This window comes from Agelaius tricolor, unplaced genomic scaffold (assembly GCF_023055355.1).
Source record: "Agelaius tricolor isolate 1412-34295 unplaced genomic scaffold, bAgeTri1.0.p SCAF_3, whole genome shotgun sequence".
NCBI classification, from domain to species: domain Eukaryota; kingdom Metazoa; phylum Chordata; class Aves; order Passeriformes; family Icteridae; genus Agelaius; species Agelaius tricolor.
The window spans coordinates 33,009,955-33,034,553 of NW_027269263.1; the positions used below are offsets into that span (position 1 = coordinate 33,009,955).

At 44.1% G+C, this 24,599-nt stretch overlaps 2 protein-coding genes across 3 annotated transcripts; one reads left to right on the forward strand and one right to left on the reverse strand.

Annotated features, from left to right (window-relative positions):
- Positions 1-5,960: 5,960 nt before the first annotated feature.
- Positions 5,961-10,771, forward strand: KRR1 (KRR1 small subunit processome component homolog). Of its 2 annotated transcripts, none has more exons than XM_071423394.1 (10): positions 5,961-6,110; positions 6,524-6,702; positions 7,170-7,304; positions 7,574-7,699; positions 7,794-7,877; positions 8,457-8,513; positions 8,999-9,169; positions 9,338-9,415; positions 9,550-9,643; positions 10,124-10,771. In XM_071423394.1, exons 1-10 carry the CDS (start codon positions 6,023-6,025, stop codon positions 10,264-10,266), a joined length of 1,155 nt encoding a protein of 384 aa, XP_071279495.1. In that variant the 5' UTR covers positions 5,961-6,022; the 3' UTR covers positions 10,267-10,771. The 2 variants fall into 2 exon arrangements, with proteins under 2 accessions (XP_071279495.1, XP_071279496.1); XM_071423395.1 differs by having other exon boundaries at positions 6,527-6,702.
- Positions 10,772-12,540: 1,769 nt separating this feature from the next.
- On the reverse strand, positions 12,541-24,047 carry LOC139588266 (glioma pathogenesis-related protein 1-like). Its single transcript, XM_071423396.1, has 6 exons — positions 23,308-24,047; positions 18,612-18,857; positions 16,530-16,639; positions 14,709-14,791; positions 13,529-13,555; positions 12,541-13,445 (listed from the first exon to the last, which is right to left on the reverse strand). The coding sequence occupies exons 1-6, from the start codon at positions 23,485-23,487 to the stop codon at positions 13,294-13,296; spliced, it is 798 nt and encodes a 265-aa protein (XP_071279497.1). The 5' UTR covers positions 23,488-24,047; the 3' UTR covers positions 12,541-13,293.
- Positions 24,048-24,599: the final 552 nt, after the last annotated feature.

Below are 24,599 nucleotides of genomic sequence, written 5' to 3' on the forward strand. Positions count from 1 at the left end.
AGCTCATCCTCTGCCTGCTGGTTTCCTTTGAGCCTGAGTTATGGCTGCAGCAGATAGGTGCTTTTACAGCTTCTAGGGACAGCTGTCCATCACCTACAGCTACACATACGCACATTTACTGACACATACATCTAACAAGGACAGGAACTGAGGTTTTATGTGCTCTGTGGCACAGCAAGTGTGAGAATGTTCAGGGTGAGCCAGTGGGTTGTTGTCATGCCCTTCACCCAAGGGAGCCTTATCAGACTTTGTCCCCCAGAGTGTCTGGCACCGACAGCAGCGGTGAACTCGCCCACACAGCCTGGCCCGACTCAGTGTGAGGAGAAGCACTGTGGCTGGCTGTAGAAAGCTCTGCATCTCAAAATTAATTTGCCTGTGGTTCTGCTGACACCTTCTGATTATGCTGCTCTCCCAGTAAAAGAAAGGGTGTACTGACATCAATTTCCCACCCCCTATTCCACTGCAGATACAAGACAAAAGATATATTGCTAATTAAAATGTTCTAATCTGCTGGAAAGCAGTTTTGTAGGATTGATTTGAATAAAACTGATGATGCAGCCCACTCAGATCACTGGGAAACGACCTCTCTATTATGAAGTCCCAGAATAACATAGCCAAGCAATCTTGATTTCCTAATATCTGTCAAAGGAAGAACTTCTTACTTAGTTACAGCATATAATACGGATATTCCTGAAATGTCCTCTGCTTAATGAACAGCTGATATTGGCTAACCTCATAGAAATAAGAGAGAATTAGTACCAGCTGCAAAATCATTCACTGGATAGTGAAACTGGCAGTTGGTATTATGCCTGCTATAAATATTTTTAATTAAAAATTGTTTTCTGTCTCTTCAATTGGTATAATAGCGATAATGCTTACTGAGAGATACTGAAGATGTAATAGGATTCCCCTTCGTGTATAGCAGAGCTATTTATTCTGCCGTAATATTGCTAGAGTGGAAATCTGCATAATAATGTCCAGATTCTAGTGCAAGAGAAAAATAGACTGCTGGAGTGCTTCAGAATAAGGCACATGAGCAGGCAAATTCCTAAATAAAAACCAGGCTCAAACTCTGTTTTCTCAGGTATGACTTTAAAGTTATATTAAAAGACCTTTTGACAGGGGGGGATTTTCAGCTTCAATCCACAGGCCTGGGGTATGGTATGCCTCTAAGAATGGGTTTGCTGTTTGCATGCTTACAGAGAGCAGTACAGCAGATCCTCTTGTGCTGCTCTGGCTGGGCCCTGGCACTCTCTAGCAGGAAGGATGGGGGCTTGGGGGTGCTTCCCCTGCCCTTATTCAGAAAGGATCATCCCCTTTCCCCATTAGAAGGGCTGGGAGAGGCACTGGCAGAGAGGACCCTTCAGTGCTGCAACAGATATGAGCCTCTGGGCACCTGGTGTCCACTTGGTGCTCTACTGCCACAATTATCCACAGGTGATGAGGGACACCTGCTCCTTTGGGGAGTCAAGAGGCATTAGACCAGCTATGCTCTGGCAGGCACAGCCCATGTTAGGCATTATCTAAACAGGATGGATACTGCAACAGCTGGAGAAATCTGTTAGCTGTCCCTACTGGGCCTTTGGGAACTTGTGGTTGCTCTCCACACCCTGTGGGAGACCTTCTAGACCTGATGGTTCCAAATGCTTTCTCATCCCCACTTGACTCTGTTCCCCTCTGAGGCTTTGGACCAGTATAATGATTTAGGCATTTTCTTCCACTGCCTTCCTCAGTGGCAGGAAGGCCTTTGTCTTCCCCAGCTTCTGATACACCTACCCCTGACCCCCACTCACCTTCACTCTCGTTTTTACTCCTCTTTGTATATCTCAGAGGTCCTGGTGCAGCTTGCCTTGGTCTGGTGTTTGCTTTCTGACGATTCCCAGAGACTCAAGTCAAGAAAAAAGCCTCATTCTGTCAGTCACTACATGAATACATGATTAGGCACATTTCCTGCTCCAAAGACCTTTTGATCTAAACCTGCTGGTTTGATTTCATGACACTAAATTCCTTTCCCAGTTTGGCTCTCATCCTTTTCTTGCCCCTAAACTGATAGCAATTTTATTGCAAACAAGTAATTTCCCAGACAAAGCTTTTTTACCTATAGGTTCTTCCTACTTATTCTGTGTTCTTCTTTCTGCCATAAATTATCTTTGCCTTGCTATTTCAGCCAGCCCTTTAAGATGCCTTTGTGACTTACAGTCCTCTCATTTTCCAGCTCCTTGCTACTCTGAGGGTTCAGCAGGAACTGGCCTCTCTGCTCTCTTTCAAAGGGAAAGATGAACTCTGCTGCTGGGGCATTTTGTGAGCTCACCACAGAGAAGGCAGCAGCCCCACTGCGGTTGTGTTCTTGCCTGGCCAGGTTTGCAGTGGACACCAATACCATCATCTGTGAGCACCTCTGCAGATCAATGGGTTCCACAGCAAAGACAAGAACAAAACAAAACCAGAGAAGTGACTCACGCCCGTGCCCAGAGGGATAAAGGAAGAGAGAGAGGGAGATGGAGAAATGACACCACAACCTCATCCACTTGAGGACGCAGAGGTCATGTGAGCCAGGGAATGAAATAAAATGGACTTTTCTGAGGGTGGCTGGGCAGGAGAAGTTTCTGTTTGATTATTTTAATTCTTCCAGGCTACCTCCCAGGGTCAGGTCACCTAATTTTTTTCCAGTAATGAAAGTAGTCTATTATGAAAAAGGACAACACATGATTATTTTTTTCTCCATCCAATCCAATGAATTAGTTTTGGTGGCCAGTTTGAATGCTATTTTGACCACTTGAAAGGCTTTGTATAAAACACCTGGTAATGTAAGAGCCTGTTACACCAGGAGAAAATCTTGGTTGTCCACGTGCCTCCTGCCTTGTTGTAAACTAAAAGAATTAAGAACACCCTAAGCCAAGATAAATTTGAAATACAAGTCTCCACTTATTTGAATCAAAAGGCAGTATTGATTATTTAATTACACAGAAATGATCCAGATGCTTAGCATTTACTACAGATTAATGACTGTCCCAGAGCAGTTAATGGCCCTTCTTGCTGCCATCAACAAAAGCTGCTTATTAATCCCTGGAAAATGGCTTGCATAACAATCATAACCTGCTGTTAAAAGTTTATAAATAGATAAAAGTGTCACATGGATTTATGAGTGCTAAGGCTGAATGGGATCTGTGTGGTGTTTCTAGCAAATGAATGCCATGTGCATGAGCTCATCTGATTGCTTGAATTATCACAAAATCCCAAGTTGCTCTTTTGGATTGGAAAATGGCACGTAAGAAAGTGCCAAGTGGCTGGAGTCCTATCTACTGACTGGGAAATAATTACTTTGCTGCATAATAAAGAGGCACCTTCCTTCTAACAGCAGTGCTCTGCCTATTTAGCATATCATATAAATGTGTGTGAGGGAGGCTGTGCTGCTTCATTCCTTCACTTTATTTTTAAGAGGAAAAAAACATTTGCACATAGACACACACAGAGCTGGCCAGGTGTAGGGGTGTTGCCAGACTAGGATCTGTACTATTCAGACAAAGGACTTTGAAGGAGCCCTTTGCACCTGGGTCTCTCCATCCCACACTGCAATGGGGAGAACATTGAACATGGATGGTATGTGCTGCCACTGAAAGGTGATTTTGGAAAACATGTTGCTCCTGGAAGAGCTGGGAGGGCATGCACACCCTGGGGGAAGGGGTGGTGGAGCACAGTGATTTACAGCATGCAGCAGCACTGCATCCCCACCTGTGGTAACTGTGCCCCACCACTGCGGTGGCCCTCACACTGTCCCTCCTGCCTGGGAGCTCAGCTTCAAACCAGTGTGCAGAGGACCCTGCTCCTGTGGGGTTGCAGAATCCCTGTCCCAGTCACCTGGGCAGCAGTGCCAGTCTCTGTCCCCTCAGCAGCCATTGTCCCTGTAGCTAGCTGTCATCAGCTTCCTAACCCTGCTGAATGAGCAGCAGCTGGTTATTGCATTTGAGCTGTGAATAGTAAAAATTATATACACGTGCTGCTGTCTGGAAAAGCAGAGCAGGTCTGTGGGAGCATCCTGATCCTATCAGGAATTTAGAGAAGTGGCTTCCTTACTGAGGTAAGAGGAAAGGTGAGAAATTACTGTCTCCTTCAAAGAATCAAACAAGAGGGGCCTGACGACCCTTCTCAAATCACATCTTCCAAGTCTGTTAGCACTACCGCCTCTATTTTCTGTTATTTTCAGTGTATTTGTCTTGATCAGGCAAAGAGATGTTTCAGTGCAGCACTGGACCACAGAGGGTTGCCCATCATTAAAAAGGAAGTCACAAGGCCCCAGTCCCTTGCCCCTTACCCCTAACACTGTTCACTTCTCCTCCAGCACAGGGGCTGGGGGCTTGGTGACCCCGCTGGAGCGGCAGCTGGCCGAGGGTCTGGGATGCAGGAGAGGACAGGGCACATGAGTAGGCTGTCGCTGCCACTCAGAGGTGTGGGATGCACACACAAGCAAGCAAGAACACTACTTAGGAGGTTGGCAGGCTGGAGGCTGCAGCCTGTAATTTCTTTTCACACTCTCCACACTATGGATTGCAGCCTCTTTACTCTTTTATCCCACCAGGAGGCTTACTCCCACTGCCCAGCGCTGAGGACATGCCCCTTCCACAGCCCACTCCCGTGATTTTTTCGGTGGGCTGCACCACAGGAGTCATCAGACACTAAACAAGAGCAGAACTACACTAATTATCGTCCCTCAAGCTCTTCCCAGATCTGCTTAGCTGCGCTTTCACAACACGTGTGCAGGTTTCAGGTAAGAGAGGCTCACCGTGCGCTTCATGCGCTCCACCGCGCCGCCTCCCCAGGAGCCCCAGCCCTCCCTTCGCATCCACCGGCTGCCTGTAGCCGGCCAGGACCCCGTCTTGTGCCCAGAGGCTTCGCAGCGCTGAGGAATGCCAGCCCGGCAAGCAGCCCCAGAAAGCTCCTGTGTCCAAGAGCTGAGGCAAATTTGCCTCCTTGTGCTTGTCCAGGGGCACGGAACCTTTCAATGTCAATGGCATCCGGCATCCAAAGCCCGGTGCCGGGCGGGGCAGGGCTGTCTGGGCGGAGGGGGAGCACATTCCCCACCGCCTCCATCCCTCCCTCCCTGCCGGTCCTGTCCCTGCCGCGGGAGGCAGCTCCGTCCGGGCGCTGCGCTCAGCGCGGCGGGCAGTGCCATCTAGCGGGGCCGGGGATGGGTAACCAGCCTCCCCAAGCGCCGCCAGCACCCTCTGCCAGGGGCCCCCGGGCTCCCCTTTCAGCTTCTTCCCCCTCGCCGGGAACCGCTCCCGGCCCCTGCCTCAAGGATGCTGACAGACAGAAATTAACTTGAATGGCTAAAAGCTCGCATCAGCTCCATGTCAGCTCGCAGACAGAAAGGACTGGGAAGTAAGTCCTGTTCGTTGTGGGAGATGGGGGTGAGCAAAGGGCTGGCACATGGAGCAGGCGAGGAAAAATAGGAAGGAAGGTCCGAAGGAGAGGTTTTAGGAGAGTCAAAACTGATTTTTAAATTAGTATTTTACTCAGGTATAGATCAGGTGATAGAAGTCTCTTCCTCATCATTTAGGTAATTAAATATCGTAGAGTGCAGGTTTTTTATGAACAAATGCAGTGAGCACCTGCCAAAGACAACACTGTGCTGCCTCAGAGTGCTCTTGCTCTTAAAGGTCTCCTCCAGTTTTTCACCCCATTGGCTTTTCATGGTGTCCACAAACGACAGCGGAGGAGGCACATTCTTGCTCTTCATTGAAGGAAATGCTCAGGTACATGTACAGGAAGGGGGAAGAGGATGAAGAGCATCCCCCAGAAAACCTTAAATTCCTTATTTACTATCCGGATTAATCAACTGAACAGTAAGTTATTCAGCTGAAAAACCAGGTCTCTCCAGGAGCCCCTTTTCTGTAGTTACGAGCACCGCAGTACCCGAGTAATTCCACACGCGCTTTGGGGCGCAGGCTCCGGCCGGGCGGTCCCACAGAGCGCGGGGGAAGGTCCGCGCGGCCCGGCTCCGCCCCTTCCGGCGCGCGCGGACATGGCGGCCGTGCCTGACGAGGAGACCGGGCCCGGCTCCGGCCCGAAGCGCAGAGAAAAGCACAAGAACAAGAAGAAAGCGGCGCCAGGTGAGGGCGGGATGCCGGACTGGAGGCTGGCCGGGAGGGCCGCGGAATGAGGGGGGCTCCGTGGGGCGCTGCGGAGGGCACAGGCGGCTGATGGGTGCTTGGGGACAGCAGCGGCCGTGCCGTGTTGTGGTGTGCCTGCTCTCGGGCTCTCGGCTTCCTCGCCTCACTTTGTGCCTTGTTCCTGTGTAATATACTTGAATAATCATCTTGTATATACCAGATCAACAGTGCATATCTCAGCTGCGGATTTTATTTTTTGTTTGTTTGTTTGTTTTTGGGGTTTGTTTGTTTTTTTTACTACAAAGAGTTTAAAGCAGTAATTTTTCTAAGGTCAGAAAAGATGCAAACCAAACTTAACAGTGTATTAAATCAATCTTCTTATAACAATAGCTTTTTTTTTTTCTTTTTAATAGCAGTTGATGAATCTGAACTTCTCACTGTGCCAGATGGATGGAAAGAGCCAGCCTTTACAAGAGAGGATAATCCCAGAGGGCTGCTGGAAGAAAGCAGTTTTGCAACATTGTTCCCGAAGTATAGAGAAGCATACTTGAAAGAGTGCTGGCCACTTGTCCAGAAAGCCTTGGGGGAACATGTATGAACTTTTAACCATTTTGATACTAAACTTCACCTTTTGGGACATACAGGTCTTAATTAAGCTAATGAAAACAGTGCAAGTTGCTTTTCTCATACCATGTTTGTGAATTTCTACTGTGCTTGCCTTTTGAATTAGCAGTGTCGTTTTTTGTCATCAAAATTGGTGAAGAGTTGTGTATCCAGACTTGCAGTTCTTTGTAAATGCTGTCAGCACAGTATTTGCAGCAGCAAATAGCTCATCATCCAGGCACTGACAGCTTTGCTGTGCTTGAATTCAGGGAGATGAGAGAGGTGGTGCTTTGGGCCTTGGACACATATTCAGTCTTGGTTTTGTGTGTGTGAATTTTCTTAAGCTAAAAGTCTCTCAAGAAATTTCGGAAAATAGATCTACCTTCTGTTAGTTAACTGCTTACTGCCAAAGCTGAATTATGATATTGATCTGGTGTATCTTTTCAAATTCTGCAGTATGTGAATGCAGCGCTGGATCTAATTGAGGGAAGCATGACTGTCACTACCACTAAGAAGACTTTTGATCCGTATGCAATCATTAGGGCTAGAGACTTAATAAAACTTCTGGCAAGAAGCGTTCCATTTGAGCAGGTCTGTAATAAATCCTGAAAGTTTTTATCTATCATAATGCCTATCTTTTGTCTTAAATTCTTTCACAATGTTATACTTAAATTCAGTCATAATACTTATAAAATACTACATTTTAAAAATGTGTGAATTTCAAGCGAGTCAAGTAAAATAAAATGTATATTTAAAGTAAATATATATGAAAGCAAAGGGAGAAGAATAAACTGAAGTATTCTCTTGATTGCTATGAGTAATACATTTGAATTCAGATGACATTGTCTGCATCTCTTTAGGCAGTTCGTATCCTTCAGGATGACGTCGCATGTGACATCATTAAGATAGGCTCTCTGGTGAGGAAGAGAGAGACTTTTATAAAAAGAAGAGCACGGCTTCTTGGGCCAAAAGGATCTACTCTGAAGGTATTTCCTAGAGGTGTAGTAACCACACAATACTGAGACCCAAATTTGTGTCAGGTCTTCATATTACACTAATTTCTTTTCATTTTTGGTGTAGGCCCTGGAACTGTTAACAAACTGTTATATTATGGTGCAAGGCAACACTGTTTCAGCTCTTGGACCCTTTAGTGGGCTAAAAGAGGTAAGATGAGGTAGATGAGCCATTTGTGTAGCAAACAAATTTCTGTGCCCAGCTCGAGGGTGGGTGATACACAAAATCTGGCAACATTGGCAGTATCTCATTGACTTTTCAGCTGTGTGTTAGTAAGCTACATGTGCATGAATGTCCACAGTATTATCATCTTAGCTGCCGAATTTTGTTTAGACTCCAAGATCTTTCTGTCTTGGAAGAAAAAGCATCTGTAGATATTTTAATAACTATGTGGGAGAAGAATGCTTGTCAAAAGCAAGTTCCTCACGACACCATAAGATCCATGGTAACATGAAAATATTATTTGTGGGGCCTGCTGGAGTCTATTAGAAGCATGACAATAGTATTGCCGCTTTTGAACTGCTGTTCCTTCCAATTAACCCTGTGCTTTAGCTTTTTAAAGACTGGAATCAATGATCTTGGAGATCTTCGCCATCCTTAATGTTTCTGTAATTTTAAATGTTACTACTTCGGGGTGGCGGAGGAAGCACAGTATGTTATAGCTGATATTTTAATTGATTAGCATATTAAATGCTTGATGAGCTTTCTGTTCTTTTGTACTCAATACAGGTTAGAAAAGTTGTTCTGGACACAATGAAGAATATACATCCCATATATAACATCAAGGTTAGCATGGTCCACTGTGCATCTTTGTTTACAAGAAAATGGTATTTCTTCTCAGAGGGTTGTATGTTAAAAAGTTGCATGTTTCTGTGTGGTAATCTATTTTGAGAATTTCTGTAGTGTGCTGCTTTATAAAAACCACTGACTTTGATGTCCTTCATTTTACTAGGATACATTGCTGTAACACCATAATGGCAGTATCTGCAAAATCAAAGGAAACTTTCTCCTTTGATTGTTGGCTTGATACTTGCTCATTTAAACTGAAGCACCTTCTCCTGTGCATTCTGTCCCTGTTTTGAGACATCTTTCTGGTTCTGCTATTCATAATTAAGCCCCTCTGCTCTTAATGAAGTGAGTTGTGCAAGGTTTGAATGTAGCATATTCCCTCTAAGAAAGTCTAGTAAACTTCTAGTTTGGATCTCCTGGCTTCTACTGTAATACTCTTTTTTTTTTAATAACTTCTTTGTGACGTTCTGAAACTACTGAAGACTTTGATGATCAAAAGGGAATTAGCAAAAGATCCTGAACTGAGGACACAAAGTTGGGAAAGATTTTTGCCTAAATTCAAGCGGAAGAACTTGAAAAAACGCAAGGAGCCCAAGAAGAAAAATACTAAGAAGGAGTACACACCATTCCCACCTCCACAGCCAGAAAGCCAGGTCAGTTGAATCCTTATTTGGTTATGCAGGAATATAGCACATCTGAAATTGTGTTCTTTGTAAAAAGAGTTGGGGAGGCCTTTTCTGTCATGTTCTGATTCCCTGATACTACAGGTCTGGCTTATAATGCATAATTAACTAAGGCTTCTTGCTACTTGTCTTACACAGATTGATAAAGAATTGGCAAGTGGTGAATACTTCTTGAAAGAAAGACAGAAGAAACGCAAGCAAATGGAAGAGATAAAGGTAAAGTTGTATTAATCCAGGGTCCAGTTAAAAAGCATTTGATTGCTGACTTGGAATCTGATTTTTTTTTTTTTTTGTCTTGTCCTTTTTTGCCCTGTTCTGTTGCTGCTTGACCTTTTTATTGGTAACTTCAGGCAAAGCAAGCAGATGCAGTCAAGAGAAGACAAGAAGAAAGAAATAAAGCTTTTATCCCACCAAAGGAAAAGCCAGCTGTGAAAACAAAGAAAGGTAACCATTTTTTCCCTGTTGTAAAATCTTCTGTCACCAATTTTTAAGCTGAGTGATTTTGCAAATACAGCCTAGGAAAAAGAAAGATCATGCAAAAAAAATCCTGGTGGTAAGATGCATGCCCAGGGACAGTAGAAAGATCATCTAGCCAATAATTTTATACCTATAAAATGGTAATTCTCCATTGAAGAGTCAATCTCAATTGGTTGTTTGAGCTTCATCAATTTTTGCCTTTCAGTTTTACAGTGATGCTGCCATAACTTTTACATTCAAGTAAACAGAAAGCAATACTTAGTTGCAAAACTTACATCACAACTTTTGTACAAGATAGGGTAAATAGTTCTAACCTTTTTTAATAGTTCCAGCTTTTTCTAAAGGTTAAAGTAAAACCACACTATGTGCAGAGTAAGAGCTTATGTTCTTAAATGTTTTATTTTTTTAACTGGAGAAACAACAATCTTTGTATTTCTTACTGTGTAGCCTCCACTGAGAAAAAGATTGATATTGAAGCGATCAAAGAAAAGGTAAAGAATGCAAAGAAGAAGAAATTAGGAGCGCTTCCTGAGGAAGAAGTAAAGTTAAAAATGGCAGCAGATGAAAAGAAAAAAAAGAAAAAGAAGTAATTCACCACCCAAGATGTTTACTTGTCTCCTCTGATAATGAACATTTTTACACTCTGAAGATGGGAGATTTTTTGCTGTCAGTGTAATACGGACAAGAAAAGACTAAGTAAATGATCATTCTCTTTTCCTAAGTACAGTTTAATTAGAGGACCTAAAACAGCTGTACAAGCTTGGTGAGGTTGGTGAAGAAAATCTGTGCTGCTGTGTTGTTTGATATAGTAAGAGAATGTATTTGGATCATATCCATCTGTCTAAAGGGAAGGTTTCCCAGTAGAAACATTGATGAGTTTAATGTGGAGTGTTAAACATTTGGGCCAGATAACTCTGGGAAGGTGAAAGCTCAAGGTAATTCTGTAAAAGACTGCCAGACAATATGGAGCCTCAAGTTGTGGTGATAACTTTTGCTAAGCAGGCAAGATTTATTACTATATAATGCTTTTATTTTTGTAAAAGCTGATTTTTTTTGTGTGTCTTGTCTAAGTGTTAATAAACTATTTTAATACAATGTTCTGAAACCTTAGTTAATCTACTGCACAACCTTCATTGTGTTGTCCAGGAAAACAATGATAAACTGTCATTTATTAGCATTATCCTGATGGGTTTTTACACAGAATATGGTATAAAGCAAGTGTCTTTACATAGGGATTGTGCTGCAGGGAAAGCAAAAAGTTGTGATATTTATTTTTAAATATATTCTTAGTTTAGTTCCTTCTTGCAAGAATATCTTTAAAAAATGTGTTCCTATGTTGTTTTTTTTTTTGGCACTTGCCCTATTTTAAAGGAAGTTTAGAGGTTTTTCAATTTCCCAAAACTGAAATGTGATGAAATAAAGTGCACCAGCAGAGCAGCTGTTGCTTATTTCATATGTCTGAGATTAAAGAAACAAATGTATTGAGGAGGAGATAGAGCCACACTAACATTATGATTCTGAGTGCCTTTGTTAGGGTTTGGAATTTTTGTCACTGCACATGCAGTGGAAATGGTTCTCCTAGAAGGATGCAGTTCAATGCCTTTTAGTGACCTTTTATTTGAAACTAGTAGGTGAAAAAACATCCTTTTTTTTGTTTGATAGATGCCACATTGTAAAGTTTGGGGGTTTAATCCCCCTATGCCCACAGGTTTTTAAGGGAAGGTTTTAGGATTTCCTAAGAGCTGCTGAAGTATATAGTTAAATGAAACTGTTAACATTTTGAACTTTCAGGTCTCTGCATTGCTTCTGTTTCTTCTCCCGGAGACCACACATTAATTAAACTAAGTAGGAGAGAACTCCTGCTGAGCTCATTTTAAGCTCCCCGGACACAGCAGTGTATCTGGTTCTCTTTCCTGCCTTCCTCTTTCCAGTAGTAGGACACTACCCCACATGGGGGGCAGAGACTGTGCTGCAAGGTCTGCTGTGGAGCCCTGTGCAGGAGGAGTACCCACACATCACGTCCTGCTGCCCATGTGCCACTTGCCAGCTGATTTTTAGTTGGGACTTTGCAGTACATGGAACTTAAGACCTGGGTTTCACACAGGAGTGTCTCTGAGTGTGCTGTCTTGGCTATGGAGGCTCCAGCAGTCACCAAAGATGTGTGTATATATATATAAAGATATATCGAGCATGAAATTCGTAATTTTGTCCCCAGGCATATTTGCATTTTGAAAAATTATTTATTCAAGGAATGTTGTGATATTGAAATGATTCTAGTGTAAGAGTACTAGCAGATAATGATCTGGAAGTGTAATGTGAGAAATGTTGGGTCCCAGTTCCAGTGTTTTCAGTTAAAATCCATGCCAGTAGTAAGGTCAGGGTCAGGAGTGGGCATGCAGAAACAGTGACAGGTATTGTGGTGACAGTACTGCAGAAATGAAGGGGTGAGGGGAACTTCCCAGCTTCCCCCACAGCAGTGTGTGCAGAGGGACAGGGTGCAGAAGCTTCTAAAAGTGTAGACAGGGATTGCTGTGGTCCAGCTGTGAGTTTGTGCAGCTCTGCTGCTTCCACACTCTGCTTGAGCTGAGTGGCTGTGGTTGGTAGAGGACATACCGAGCTGAATGCAGCAGCTGTCCCCACAGCCTTCTGCCTGCTCCAGATGTGCAGGTTCCAGGAGATTTGTTCTTTGGCAGTTGTTGAACCAAACTTGTAACTATGGGCACAGTGTGATTTTATTTGGAGTTCTATGTTTGCCAGTATTGTTTCTAGTGTTGTGCAAGTTGGAGCTGAATCTAGGTTGATTTTGTGCACCAGCAGTTAAGCTTTAGGTCATGTTGCAAATTCATGACTGCCATACACAGGAAGAAGGAAAGAACAATTTATTGTTTGAAACAGCAGTAAGACCCCTATACTCAAAAAAATAAATAAACCACAACAGGAAAGATTGCAGTGATACATAACTATGTAAACACAGGTGAAACTGTTTAGGCACAGATGCCATGAGTTTAAAAACAATTTCTGAGCAAAGCAAAGTACCAATGACAAGTGCTCTGTGAGACTGGGAAGTGCACTGCCTGCTGCAGGATGCAAATGCCAGAGTTCACAGGGATCCAAAAATTCCTTAAAAAAATTTAAATTATACAGGCCACTCTGCATCTTGCTGTCGGAGTGCCCAAGATAAGAGTGCAATAGGAATGAGACAGGTGCATACTCTGCCTGTGCCTTGGCTGTGTCCTGGGGCCTGGCTCCAGGGCTGGACACTCTCCAGCCCTTCCTAAAGTGTGTTGGGCAGCTGCCTGCACCTTAGTGTGCTGCCTGGACTATGTGCCATCATGCCCACTAGATCACATGCACACTCCTCCACTTTAATAATATTTTAACTTTTTAACTTTTAAAACAATTTTAACATCTAAATCTATTTTAACTTTTAACTGGTTCTGAGCAATGAGAAAGCTGCTTATCAGTGCTTGTAACTACGACCTGCAATGAAGATGTTATTTCTGTACTTGTAAATCACATTGCAAACAATGTCTCTACCAATGTTTGTGCTGCCTGTAACTTATGTGAATGGAAGAGATGAGTTGAGCCAAGTGCTCTTGTGGTCTTCTACATGTGTGCTACCCACTGGCAGGTATTAGAGACCAATATTTTGGTAAGAGCCAGGAGGCCACAAATGTCAGTATAAGGAGTATTAATCTTAAAGCAATAACGGAGATGCAGAACTCATCACACGCAGGCCTGTCCCATTCTGGTTGCCACTTGGAATCCTCTGTAAACAAAACAATTCACTTGTTTTCAAGTATAACTGCAACAAGGGCAACAAAAGGAAGCAGTAATTCCAGTGGTACTTACCAATGACTTTGTCACGCTCTTCATTTTCTGGAGAGAGAAAAGAAGTAAACAGAAGCACACTTATAATTTAGAAACAATTTGTCTCTAACCAAAAGGGAATGAAAATGTGAGCATCACAATGGGCTTACAAATACAGCTGATGTGTTTCTTCTCAGGAAAAAGCAAAGACCTGCTGACTCTGGGAGAGTCCTGCAGTGACTCTCAGGACTCTGGTGAGGAGTGGTTCATCACACTTTTTTGACTTCTATCACCAGTGGCTGGTGGAGAAAGGACTCCCCTCCCTCCCTGCCCCCCCCCCCCCCCCCCCCCGGGTGTGCTTCCCAAGATCACTGATTTTTGCCCTGTGGCCTGTGTTTTGAGAGCCTGCAATTAACATTAAACAGCTCTGTGAATCCAGGACTCCCTTAAATTCCTTAGGTGCTGATGTTCTAACAGCATCTTCCCACTCCTTTTAGTTCACCAATAGTTGAGTGCTGGGGAAAAGTGTGACCATATCCTCAGCTCCCCACAGGCCAATGGCCACAGCACAGTGCCTTGTCTTTATGGAAATTTCAGTTCTCCTTCCCTCCTGACTCCATGCAGCCATTAAAAAGCCAAGTGCAGGCATATCAGGAAGGCTGTCAGACTTGAGTTGAGCACTGCATCTCCGTGAATGATCTTGCATGTCAGCCTTGTCTCTCCCAGTGCTTAGGGGAAAGCAGATGGCCTGGCTGATGGTCAGTGGAGTGAGCAGCTTTGGCAGTGCCATGGCTGCTCTCCCCACCCGCAGTGGCATGGCAGGGGCAAAGCTTGCTTGGACCTGCACCAGCTCAAGCCACAGCTCACACATCAGGTGTGGATAACCTGGAGCCCCAGGACAGGTATCCCATTCTCTGTTTCTGCAAGCAGTTATTTCTGGCAGGGGTGACAACTTTAAACTGCAGCCACCATATCTCCTGTAACACACCCTCCAGCACCTGAAGAGCAGACCCCTCCCATCACTCCCCAGGGCAGAAAACAGGCTCCTTCTGCCCTCATCCCCTCTCTTTATGTACTACTACCCACTTGGCTTCTGACTGCAGGTTTTCAGCCTATATTTAGGAACAGGAGAGTGCTGTGCCTGCCTCCTGCCACTATCTTTTGTGTGCTCTTTCCCTTTCTACACATGCTTGGGGAGGATGTCTGGTTGTCTTCTACTTACGACACATTGTCATGGTACACTTCTCACCACCGCACTCGCTGCACGCTGTTCCCGTCTTGTATGGGCGCACTGGGTAATTCCCTCTGCAAAGGAAAACACCACGGCTCTCAAACAGCCCTTGGGAAGATGGTAATAACTACTGCTAATTAGGTTTTAACCTGACTTCTGCTTCACTTGTGTTGATAGAATGATGGGGTTTTTTTTCAAGAGTTCCATCTGAGTGCCCTGTGCCCAAGACATGCAGAGAAACAGAAGAGATTAGGTGTAATGGGACACCCTGTTTAGAAATTTGGAGACAGCAGCATTGCAAACCTGGGAATTAAAGCACTCTCAGAGTTGGGTAATTTGTGCATGGAGACTCTGGAACCTCACAGCTGGCTCTGGCTATGGAAGCAAGAGCAGGTTCAGTTACTGTGTGTGTATGTATGTGTGTATTCAGCCTTGAAGAGGAATGCTCTAGTGTTGGAGAATCATAGGTGGTGATTTCATCCATTTGTTGTTTAATATTTTGGGAGTGATGTAGGACTCTCTCCTGCTACCTCCCTCTGCCAGTGGTGTGAGTGGGACCAACTACCTCTGCTCAGGCTGATACTGCACCAAACACAGCTTCAGTGCTTTGCTCAAAGTATGGCCAAAGCAAGACTTACAGCATGCCTCAAACTGCCCATGAACACAGAGAGGGATTTTGTAAGCATGAAATCTCAGCAGTGAGATGAAACTTCATGGTAAAACCTCATTACTTTCAGCAAGGCAAGGCTTTCATTGCTTGGTCTAAGCTGAAGAGTACATTCACTTGAGGAAACTGTGTGTGAATCTTGCCTGGGCCCTTGGCAGAGCTGAAACAAAGCAATGAAACTGCTGCTTCTCAAAATCAACAGCTGGATGTGACATTCCTCCACTTGTCAGCATGCAACTGACCATTTGTGGTGTCCTCACCCAGCAGGGAAGGGCCCAGCTTTAAAGCCCTCTCTAGAGCACCTTGCCTCTCCAGAGAGCGCCCTGTCTGCTTTGCTGGGTGCTGGTGAAGGGACTACACTCCTCTTCCCCATGCCAACACAGGGCAAGAAATCCAGTGGGATTTTGGCCCTCTGCACATTTGGGTGTGGGGCTTCTGGGGAGAGCAGCAGCTGTGTCATTTCAAGATATTTAGTCAGGGGTACATATTTTTCCAAGGATGAGACGTGGGCAAAAGGAATGCCAAACTTACTTGAGCTCAAGGGCTGCCTGGCTTTGGCCCAACATGGCTTGGCCAAAGGCTTTTAAAGCTGCATTTATACTGAGGTGGTATTAATTAGCTGGAGAAGAGAATAATACATCCATCCTAGCTGGATATCCTACTAACTATGCACATGAAGGACCTCTGGATCAAATTTTGTCTTGAGCAGCCTCAGCCTCCTAAGCAGCCCTCAGCTGCTAAAACTGCAGGCTGCCAGCACTGCACAATTCACTGTTTATCCAAGCCATTGACTTAGGGCTTAATTCCTCAGGCACGTGTGGGAATATCTTCAGACTTGGCAAATGTCTGGGGCCATCTTGGCATTTAGGAGCAAGGGATTAACTTTCAGATGATCATTTCAGTATTTTCATGTCAACATCTTATATTTAATCCTTTCTTCCAGTCCAGCTACTTTTTGTCTCCAATATACAGCCCTCATCTAGCAAATAAAAAACAGCTGGTTGGAGAAAGGTGTACCTCTTCTCTATTTTGGAGACTATTTCCTTCCACAAAAAAAAAGGACTAAATGGACTGATCTAATGAATTTGCATGTTGTGGAAGGGAAGGGGTAGGACCTGTGAAATATTCATAACAAAAAACCTTACGGTGGCCCATAGTTGCAGACGAAGTGTGCTGCGTTGCGTATGGAGATGTATTGCACCGTGGGACAGTAGTGCACAGCACAACCAACCTTGTAGCTTGTAGCCCAAACTACCTGCAAAGACAGATGGATACACTGGTGACAAGGCTTTGATTCAGCACCTGAAGAGTTAGAAGAAGACATGCTCTCTCTTGTTTTATCACATACAAATGGGATGAGGAGGACAATAATGGATCTCATAAATCATAGTTTGTTCTGAAAAAAGACTGATTATTTTACCCAATTCACCATATATTTGTTAAAACTGTGCAGAAAGACACAACTGGCTGTAACAGGTTGTTTTCCTTTCTTGCAAAGGAGAAAGGTGAAGTTCACCTCCTTTGTTTCAACCTAATCCATTAGCATTCTATCTTTCTTGCTGGTGGGAGCTGAGTTTACACCTGTGCAGAAAAGGCTTCATGATCTGCTACAGCTCTTGTGAGGGCTGGCTGCCCCTTCACTAAATCCTGTGGGGACATAAAGCAAATTTTCAGAAGGCACTGGTGCTTTGGGAGGAGGATTGTGTTTAGGCTGCACTCCTGCCTTTTAACATCATGGCAGTGACTAAGATAATCTAGGGGCAAGGCCATTAAAGGCCATTACTTCACTTACAGATCCTCTCTCTACCAGAACCTTTTCTGTGGAACCCAGCATCCTATCAGAGTGCAGCCAAGTGCTGCAGTCCTGAAAATTAAGTCCCATGACCGCAGCAGAGGGGAGACAAGGGCACAGCAGTACTTGAGGGTGATAAAACAGCAGCAATGACTGACTACATGAGCAATATGGAAGGATCCTGGTAACTTAGAACATGAATACATTTGTGCTTCCACTGACTTAAAGGGGAGGACTGGGCCTTTCTGTTTATAGTTGTTTGGTATCAGCTCTGGGAAGATGGGACAATCCTCAGGCTCCTGAGGGTTTTCTTAGTGCAGTGGCAGAGCAGAGGTTGCTCCTGGCACCAGCTGTAAATAACTTTCCTGAGGACTGTGAAGGACTGAATAAAAGGACCTTCCCTATCCCAGGAGGCCACTGACTGAGCAATGATTTGTGGTAACTGCAGTAATTGTGCCCAGGGAAAATTCTCTTCTCCACAGTTGGGAAGAAGAGGAATGATGAGTTCCCTGACAGGAAAAACCCAAGGATACCTCCTGAGGCTGTCAGATATATATCTTCTAGCTACAATCGCTATCACTGCTAACTCCAAGTGAGAATAATCTTATTTTTTTCTTCTACGCCCATGAAATTGCATGGGCCACTCCTCTACAAACACCATGGTCAACAGCACTGTGCTTTAGTGCCAGGTAAGGTCTGCTGTGCCGTTTCCAGGTGCTGACTCTTGCAATGTTCTTGAGAGCAAGCTCAAAGAGCAGTACAGTCACCTCTCACATCTCCTGCATCCAAGTATCTTCTCTGCACACAAGTTCAGGAAGCCCACCTCATTCACCTCATCTACTCAAGTCCTAAAAGCACATGTGTATCTCAGCAAAAAATATTAAATAGCCTCAGGTCAAAATTTAAGCCTAGAGTTGCTGTTGCAAGCTTTCCTATAGCTGTGGGTAGTGACTGCAGGGTTGCATGGCAGCTGCAGTCCTTTTGCTCCCTTTGCCTGCTTCCTTTGGGAACAGCAGTTGGACAAAGTGTGCACATGATGTTTGCAGAACTGCAGGCATCTCTTTTCATTATGTTACTTCTCCAGCCATTGGCATTTGAAGTCTGCCTGACAGAGCTGAGACCTCATTCCATGCATGCACTGCAGCTCACAGCCACTGCTGTTGTCTGTTTTTCAGCCACTGCTTGGCTAATCTGACTGCTTGATAGCTGCACTGTTTTCTTCCAAAAAAACCCCACAAACTCCCACATTTAAAGTAATAACATTGCAACTCTTTTCCTCCCATAATTTGAAACATAAGAACATCTTGTGCACACAGACATATAGTAAGACTACAGAACCTGGAAAGATTAACTGAATCTTCAACAGAAATGTGGAGGTTTTGTATCAAAATGGCAAAGCTGGTTCATGGTTTAGATGGAGAAATGCAATGCCTACCTGTGTATAGTGGCCACATACTCTAGTGCACTTATTGGTGTCGTAATCGTAGGATTCGACCTCGGCGTACCAAGAGGCGAGGGCTGCTTTCACGGTAAAGACAGAAGCCGAGCCAGTCCAGATGTTTTCTCCAGCAGTAGCAAATCTGGGGTGAACTTTCCCTCGCTCTTTGAGGTATATATTATGTTTAAATAAGCATTTCTTTGCCCAAGCTTTTGCAGTCTTTGCTAAATCTGGATCCCAACTCTGCAAAATAAAGAATTAAAATCACAAAATCACAAAATAAACAATTAAAAATCACTTTGTTATACTGGCAGTGCAGTAATTCAGAGCAGCTCTCAGCAAAAGCTGTATCTCAATTGTGTAGATGCTTTTGGTTCATTCATTTTTTACTTCTGTGGAGACTTACAGAGCTACATGGTAAATCAGCTTGTAGGTTTGTTTCTGATTTGAACTTAAATTGCTGACTAAGCTTGAAGAAATTTCTTTGGGGTGGTGAATGATCTTGGCTGACTGGCCTGTTGGACACCAAGAGCTGTACATCAGCCAAATACAGTGTTTGTGGCACAGTGAGCATTTCAAGGCTGTGCTGGCCATGACAGAACATTAATGTAAATTAAAATGAATTTACATGGAAACTGGAAAATGAGGCTTATGCCTACCATATCAATAATGCAAAAGTCTTGTGTAGCCTCATTTTTGCTTAAGGCCATGGCTGGCAGGTCAGTTCACAAGCACACTGTGATTTTGGGGACAGTTTAAACTCAACCCTTTGGTGAGCATCATTGTTTGGTGGCTTGAAACCCGAGTGCTGAATTCATATTTGTGGAATGACTCATTCACTTGCTATTCAGTTTTAGAGAAAGTGGCTATTTAAGCAACTGAGTTATGTAAATGCCTTTTGTTTGCACTGGAGGTGGTGTCTGCTCTTGCTGGGTTTTCTTGTGCCCACACCTTGAGTAATTACAACATTGTACCTCCTGGTAGATACAGTACCACAGATGTATGCTTGTGGTCCTAGTTATACTTTGTGTTATGTAAATGAAGTTATCCAGCACTGAACTAGTTTGTACTGAAGTTTTTTTTAAAAATAAACTTTTTATTTTTCCTCTTCTGAATTAATTAAAATAGCTTACTTGCTTCTGCAAATGATGAAAATGCTAAGGAAATTGTTTTGAATGGATCAGAAATGATGAAGGAAAAGGTGCATTTTACAATCTACCTTTTTGTAGATTTTTGGTAAAATCTAACAAAGGTAGGTTGTTGGATTTTATGTCTATGTTTTACCTAAGTAACTTTTTTTGTACCATAGCTAAGTCTGAAACAACTGTATTGTATTGTTTACACTACCAATTAGTAATTAAAAACCACCAGATCATGCCAAAATGCATCTATGGAGATTTAAAAAAAATTTTTAACCTATGTCTTCCATTTCTTCCTTTGCCTAATGTTTGTGGAGGGTGTATTTTCCCAATGTGGTAGGGTGGACACTGGCCAGGTGCCCACCAAGGCCACTCTATCACTGCCCTCCTCAGCTGGGGAGGGGAGAGAAAATGCAAACAAAGGCCCCTGGATTGAGATAAGACAGAGAGAGATCATCCATCAGTTACTGTCATGGGCAAAACATATTCAGCTTGGGGAAATTAATTGTATTTATTACAATTTTAAACACCTTCCCCGCACCTCTTCTTTCTTCCAGGACAACTTCACTAAGATAATCTCCATGATTTTCCACTTCCTCCTCCTCCCTCCCAGCAGCACAAGAGAACATGAATTGGGGGTTATGCTCTCTTCATCAAACACTCCCTCCTGCTCCCTCCTCCTCAGGGATGGACTCCTCACACTCTTCTCCAGCTCCAGTGTGGGGTCCCTCCAACAGGAGACAGTCTCCACAAACTTTCCAAATGTAAATCCTTCCCAGGGTTTCAGCTCTTCTGCTCCAGCATGGTCCCTCCCTCAGGGTGCAGTCCTTCAGGAGCACACTGCTCCACAGTGGCTTCTCCATGGGGTCACCAGTCCTGCCAGCAAACCTGCTCAGTGCGGGCTCCTCTCTCCATGGGGCCACAGCTCCTGCCAGGACCCTGCTCCAGCACAGGCTTCCCACAGGGTCACAGCCCCCTCCAGGCCTCCACCTGCCCCAGTGTGGGTCCTCCCCAGGCTGCAGGTGGATCTCTGTTCCTCCATGGAGCTCCATGGACTGCAGGGTCCCATCCTGCCTTACCATGGGCTGCACCACAGGCTGCAGGGGAATCTCTGCTCCAGTGCCTGGAGTGCTTCCTCCCACCCTTTCTGCCCTGACCTTGGTGTCTGCAGAGTTGCTCCTCTCACATGTTCTTACTCTTCTCTGGCTGCAATTGCTTGTGCACAGCCTTTCCCCTTCTTGAATGAAATATCCTAGAGGCACTGCCACTGTCGCTGAAGGATTTGGCCTTGGCCAGCAGCAGGGAAATGGCTCTGTGGGACATTCAGGAAGCTTCTGGCAGCTTCTCAGAGAAGCCACCCCAGTATGACCCCTCTGCTTTCAAAACCTGTTTGTGCAAACCAAATACACCCACAAAACCAGGACATAAATAATGTAGATAGGAACTCAGTCCATCAAGTATGAAAATTGGGGCAGGGAGTCTTATTTCAAGTAAGCAGTTGGTATTTCCTTAGATACTTTTTCAGGACAATGGATAAAATCTGGCATTGTACAGAACTTGTCTTCCAGTCCTAGAAGATAACTCTGACAGTTAAGACAGAAGCTTTCATTTTACATCTTGTCAAGGCTCTGAGATGATCATTATGAGAGAAGTACGACGGGGGGATGCACCTTTGCATTTCATGGTCTTTTTTTTTCACATTCTGCTTTTTAAGAGTCCATGCACCTCCTCCCCTCATCCTATAGTAGTAATAGGTTTAAACTTTGATAAAGGTATGAATAATACTAAGTTCAAAGTTGCATAGTAAGTTTAAATATACTTTCCATTTTGTGTGAATACTTAATCTGGCTGACAGATGAAAAGCAGTGTACCGAAATGTTCACAATGATTTTTAGTTTAACTACAGTTACACTCCATATTTGCTTATAATACTGCACTTAAACAGAAAGATTGGACTGAATGGCATGCGAAGAAAATGCACAGGACAGGGAGATTTGCATATAGATATCACTGCTGTTTAAGGAAAAAATACTTACTTTTTTCCCCCCTCATTAACTGCTTCTCAGTTTTCATTTTATAACAAGTTGCTTGCTGACTTAAGGAGGAAAAATTTAATGCATAATATGTGAAAAGTGATGTAAGGCAGCACTTATTCAAAGGAGACTGTTACAAAGCCCTGATGAAACTGGTGAGACTCTGCTGTTTTTGAGGAGCCTTAGAACAGAACTAAGTAGTGCTTTGGGTGGATGAGAAAGGGCTCACATTTGTCAGGTAAAAAAATTTTAGATCAACATTCTCATTTTATAATACATGTATTACAAATACCAATGGTTGAGCTTTGTTACTTGCAATTAAAGGAGTTTTTATTTTGCATTTTCTTTTAAAAACTACTTTTCCAAAATATGAGAATGTCCTGAATTCAATCTTAATTTTGACATATCTAGGTGGACATTTACTTCCAGCAAAAAAGAAGCTCCTTGTGAAATAAAAGCACCATCTTATTTTCTGCCTTTTTTAAGTGCAAAGGGCCACTCAAAATACTGTTTTCAGTTCTAATGCTTTTAGTCTTGTAATAGATTTTATCATGTATTGCACTGCTACCTCCACATTAAATAGTTCCTGGAAGAGGTCATATTTAAGACTAGGGATTTTGCAGTATTTTGAAAGAAACTTGCCATGATTCAGTTCCTGGTTTAGATGCAATTTATTTGTCTGTTTCTTATGCTTCCTTTTTTTTTTTTCAGATTCCAGTTCTTTACTTTTTCAAAAGAAGAAATTAAGCACAATTTAAAAATACAAACACTGCACTTTTAACACATCCTAACAATATTTTGTTCGTTTAGGGCCAGTAAAGCCATGTAGAAAATACAGAGTCGAAGGAACATGTTCTGAAGGCCAGAATGCACAGCTGAGGAGAGCTGATCTAAAAAATGCATCTAGAAGCGAAACTAAGTAAGTTTCCTGTCATGTTTGCAATTCAAGTTTTATTACTGTGCGGTTACCCCTCCTAAGTGGGGCACTTACCTTTTAGTGTCTGATAACCAGACACGGAAAATGAACTTGGTGCTTTCTGGCTTTCCCTGCAGGCCCAGCCCCTCGGAGCTGCCGCCCTGCTGGCTCAGTCCGTGAGAGCCCTGCAGGGAATGCCCAGAGAAAGCTCTCCGGCGCTGTTTGGCAACAGGATCTGCCCTCGCCGACTGGAGCAGAAAAGTTGTGCTTAGAGGTGCACAAACCCCGCACCCCCCGCTGCCGAGCTGCGTGTGGCGCCTCGCAACCAGAGGCTCCTCACACAACACAGCCCAGCAACACCGCTGGGCTGAGGGCAGGCATCTTCGGCTGCGGGTGAGGAATTTCAGTCACACCTAAACTGCACATATCCCACCCGATAATTACAGCCTTCTTCTCTGCTTTGAAAAGCGGTCAGTCTTATGACCCCAGGTTTATGTGGGGTTGTTTTCTGATTTTTTGCATTTGATCACAAAAGCAATCTTTGAGAATCATAAACAGCATCACAATGCTACAAATTTGTATGTAAGTCATGAAGATTCCCTTACCATCCAGAGCATGTTGCTGGCTGGTGGATCCACTCTGGACCGCAACGTGTTGTGGGTTTGCACACATTGCTTAATAAACTCTGGATCCCGAGGATCAGGCAATGTCGATGGATTATAAGAATCAGAGGAATAACAAAAGAGTAGTAAAGCCAGCGCACAAGTAGAAAATCTGCCTGTCATTGAGAAGGGAGAAGAAGAGAGATGGTGCAAGCAGAAAGTCACCACGGTGGATCTAGGAGCATCCCTAGACGTCCCGAGCTGGTGGTGCTGAAATCCGGCGGGCTCAGTGCCCGGTTGCCTGTATTTATAGAGCCCCTCGCCAGCCTGAGGGCGGCTGGGCGTGGCCTGGCCCTCAGCGCGGCCGCTGCGCACGCCGGGGGTGCCGGGGCGTGGGCCGCGGGCCGCGGCTGCTGCGGGGCCGAACGGGGCGAACCCCACAAAGTCCAGTGTCCTTCGGAGAGCCCGGTGCCTGTGCTTGTGCTGCTACTCACTCTCTGTACAACACACCGCAATGGAACGCCGCCGGGAAAAAGCATCGGTGTCGGTCCTGCCCCCGCAGGGCTGGCGCCGAAAGTCGGTTAATCTTTGCGGTTTGTGCACAGGCATCAAGGAAGTTTTCTTCAACCAGTTCCGTCACCGAGCACTTGCTTAAGGCATGCACTGCGAATGTCATTAGCCCTTTCCTTACAGTCATGCTTCTCAACGTCTGGTCTTCCAGCTTTAAAAGCAGACTGTTTCAGAGGAACGAAGTGGTTTTAGGTCAACCAGCAGCATTTTGCTCGGAAGATTTGTGGGCTGGACTTACCTTAGCCATGGTAATTGAATACAAAGCTAGTCACAGGAAACGAGTCATATTTCAAGAACACTGCTATGAGAATAAGGAAATTGAACTACAAGACCACATTAGAGCTGTAGCAGCCTTGTCCCTTTCTTTTTTTCTTCTTTCTTTAATTGCGGTGGGCAAATGTCTCTCCTGTCCTTTAGGCTTCTTTGTTACTATTTGTTTGGCCCCTGTAATTCTGTTCATAGCAATCACTATGTATTGCCGAAAAGTTTTGGATAAATGTTCTTCTTTTGATGAAACTAGATGCTGTTAAAGCTGTTGCTTTTTCTCTTTCTTTTCCTTATATGTTTTCTTCCTTTCCACTACAACCAAACTGTTATAAAATAAAGCTGCCTTATTTGTTTATTTATTTATTTATTTATATACTGGTCATTCAGTGTCATTTCACTCTAATCCACCCCAAGGGATCTATTAACAAGAGCCTCAGTTGGGGCCCATTTTTATTCTG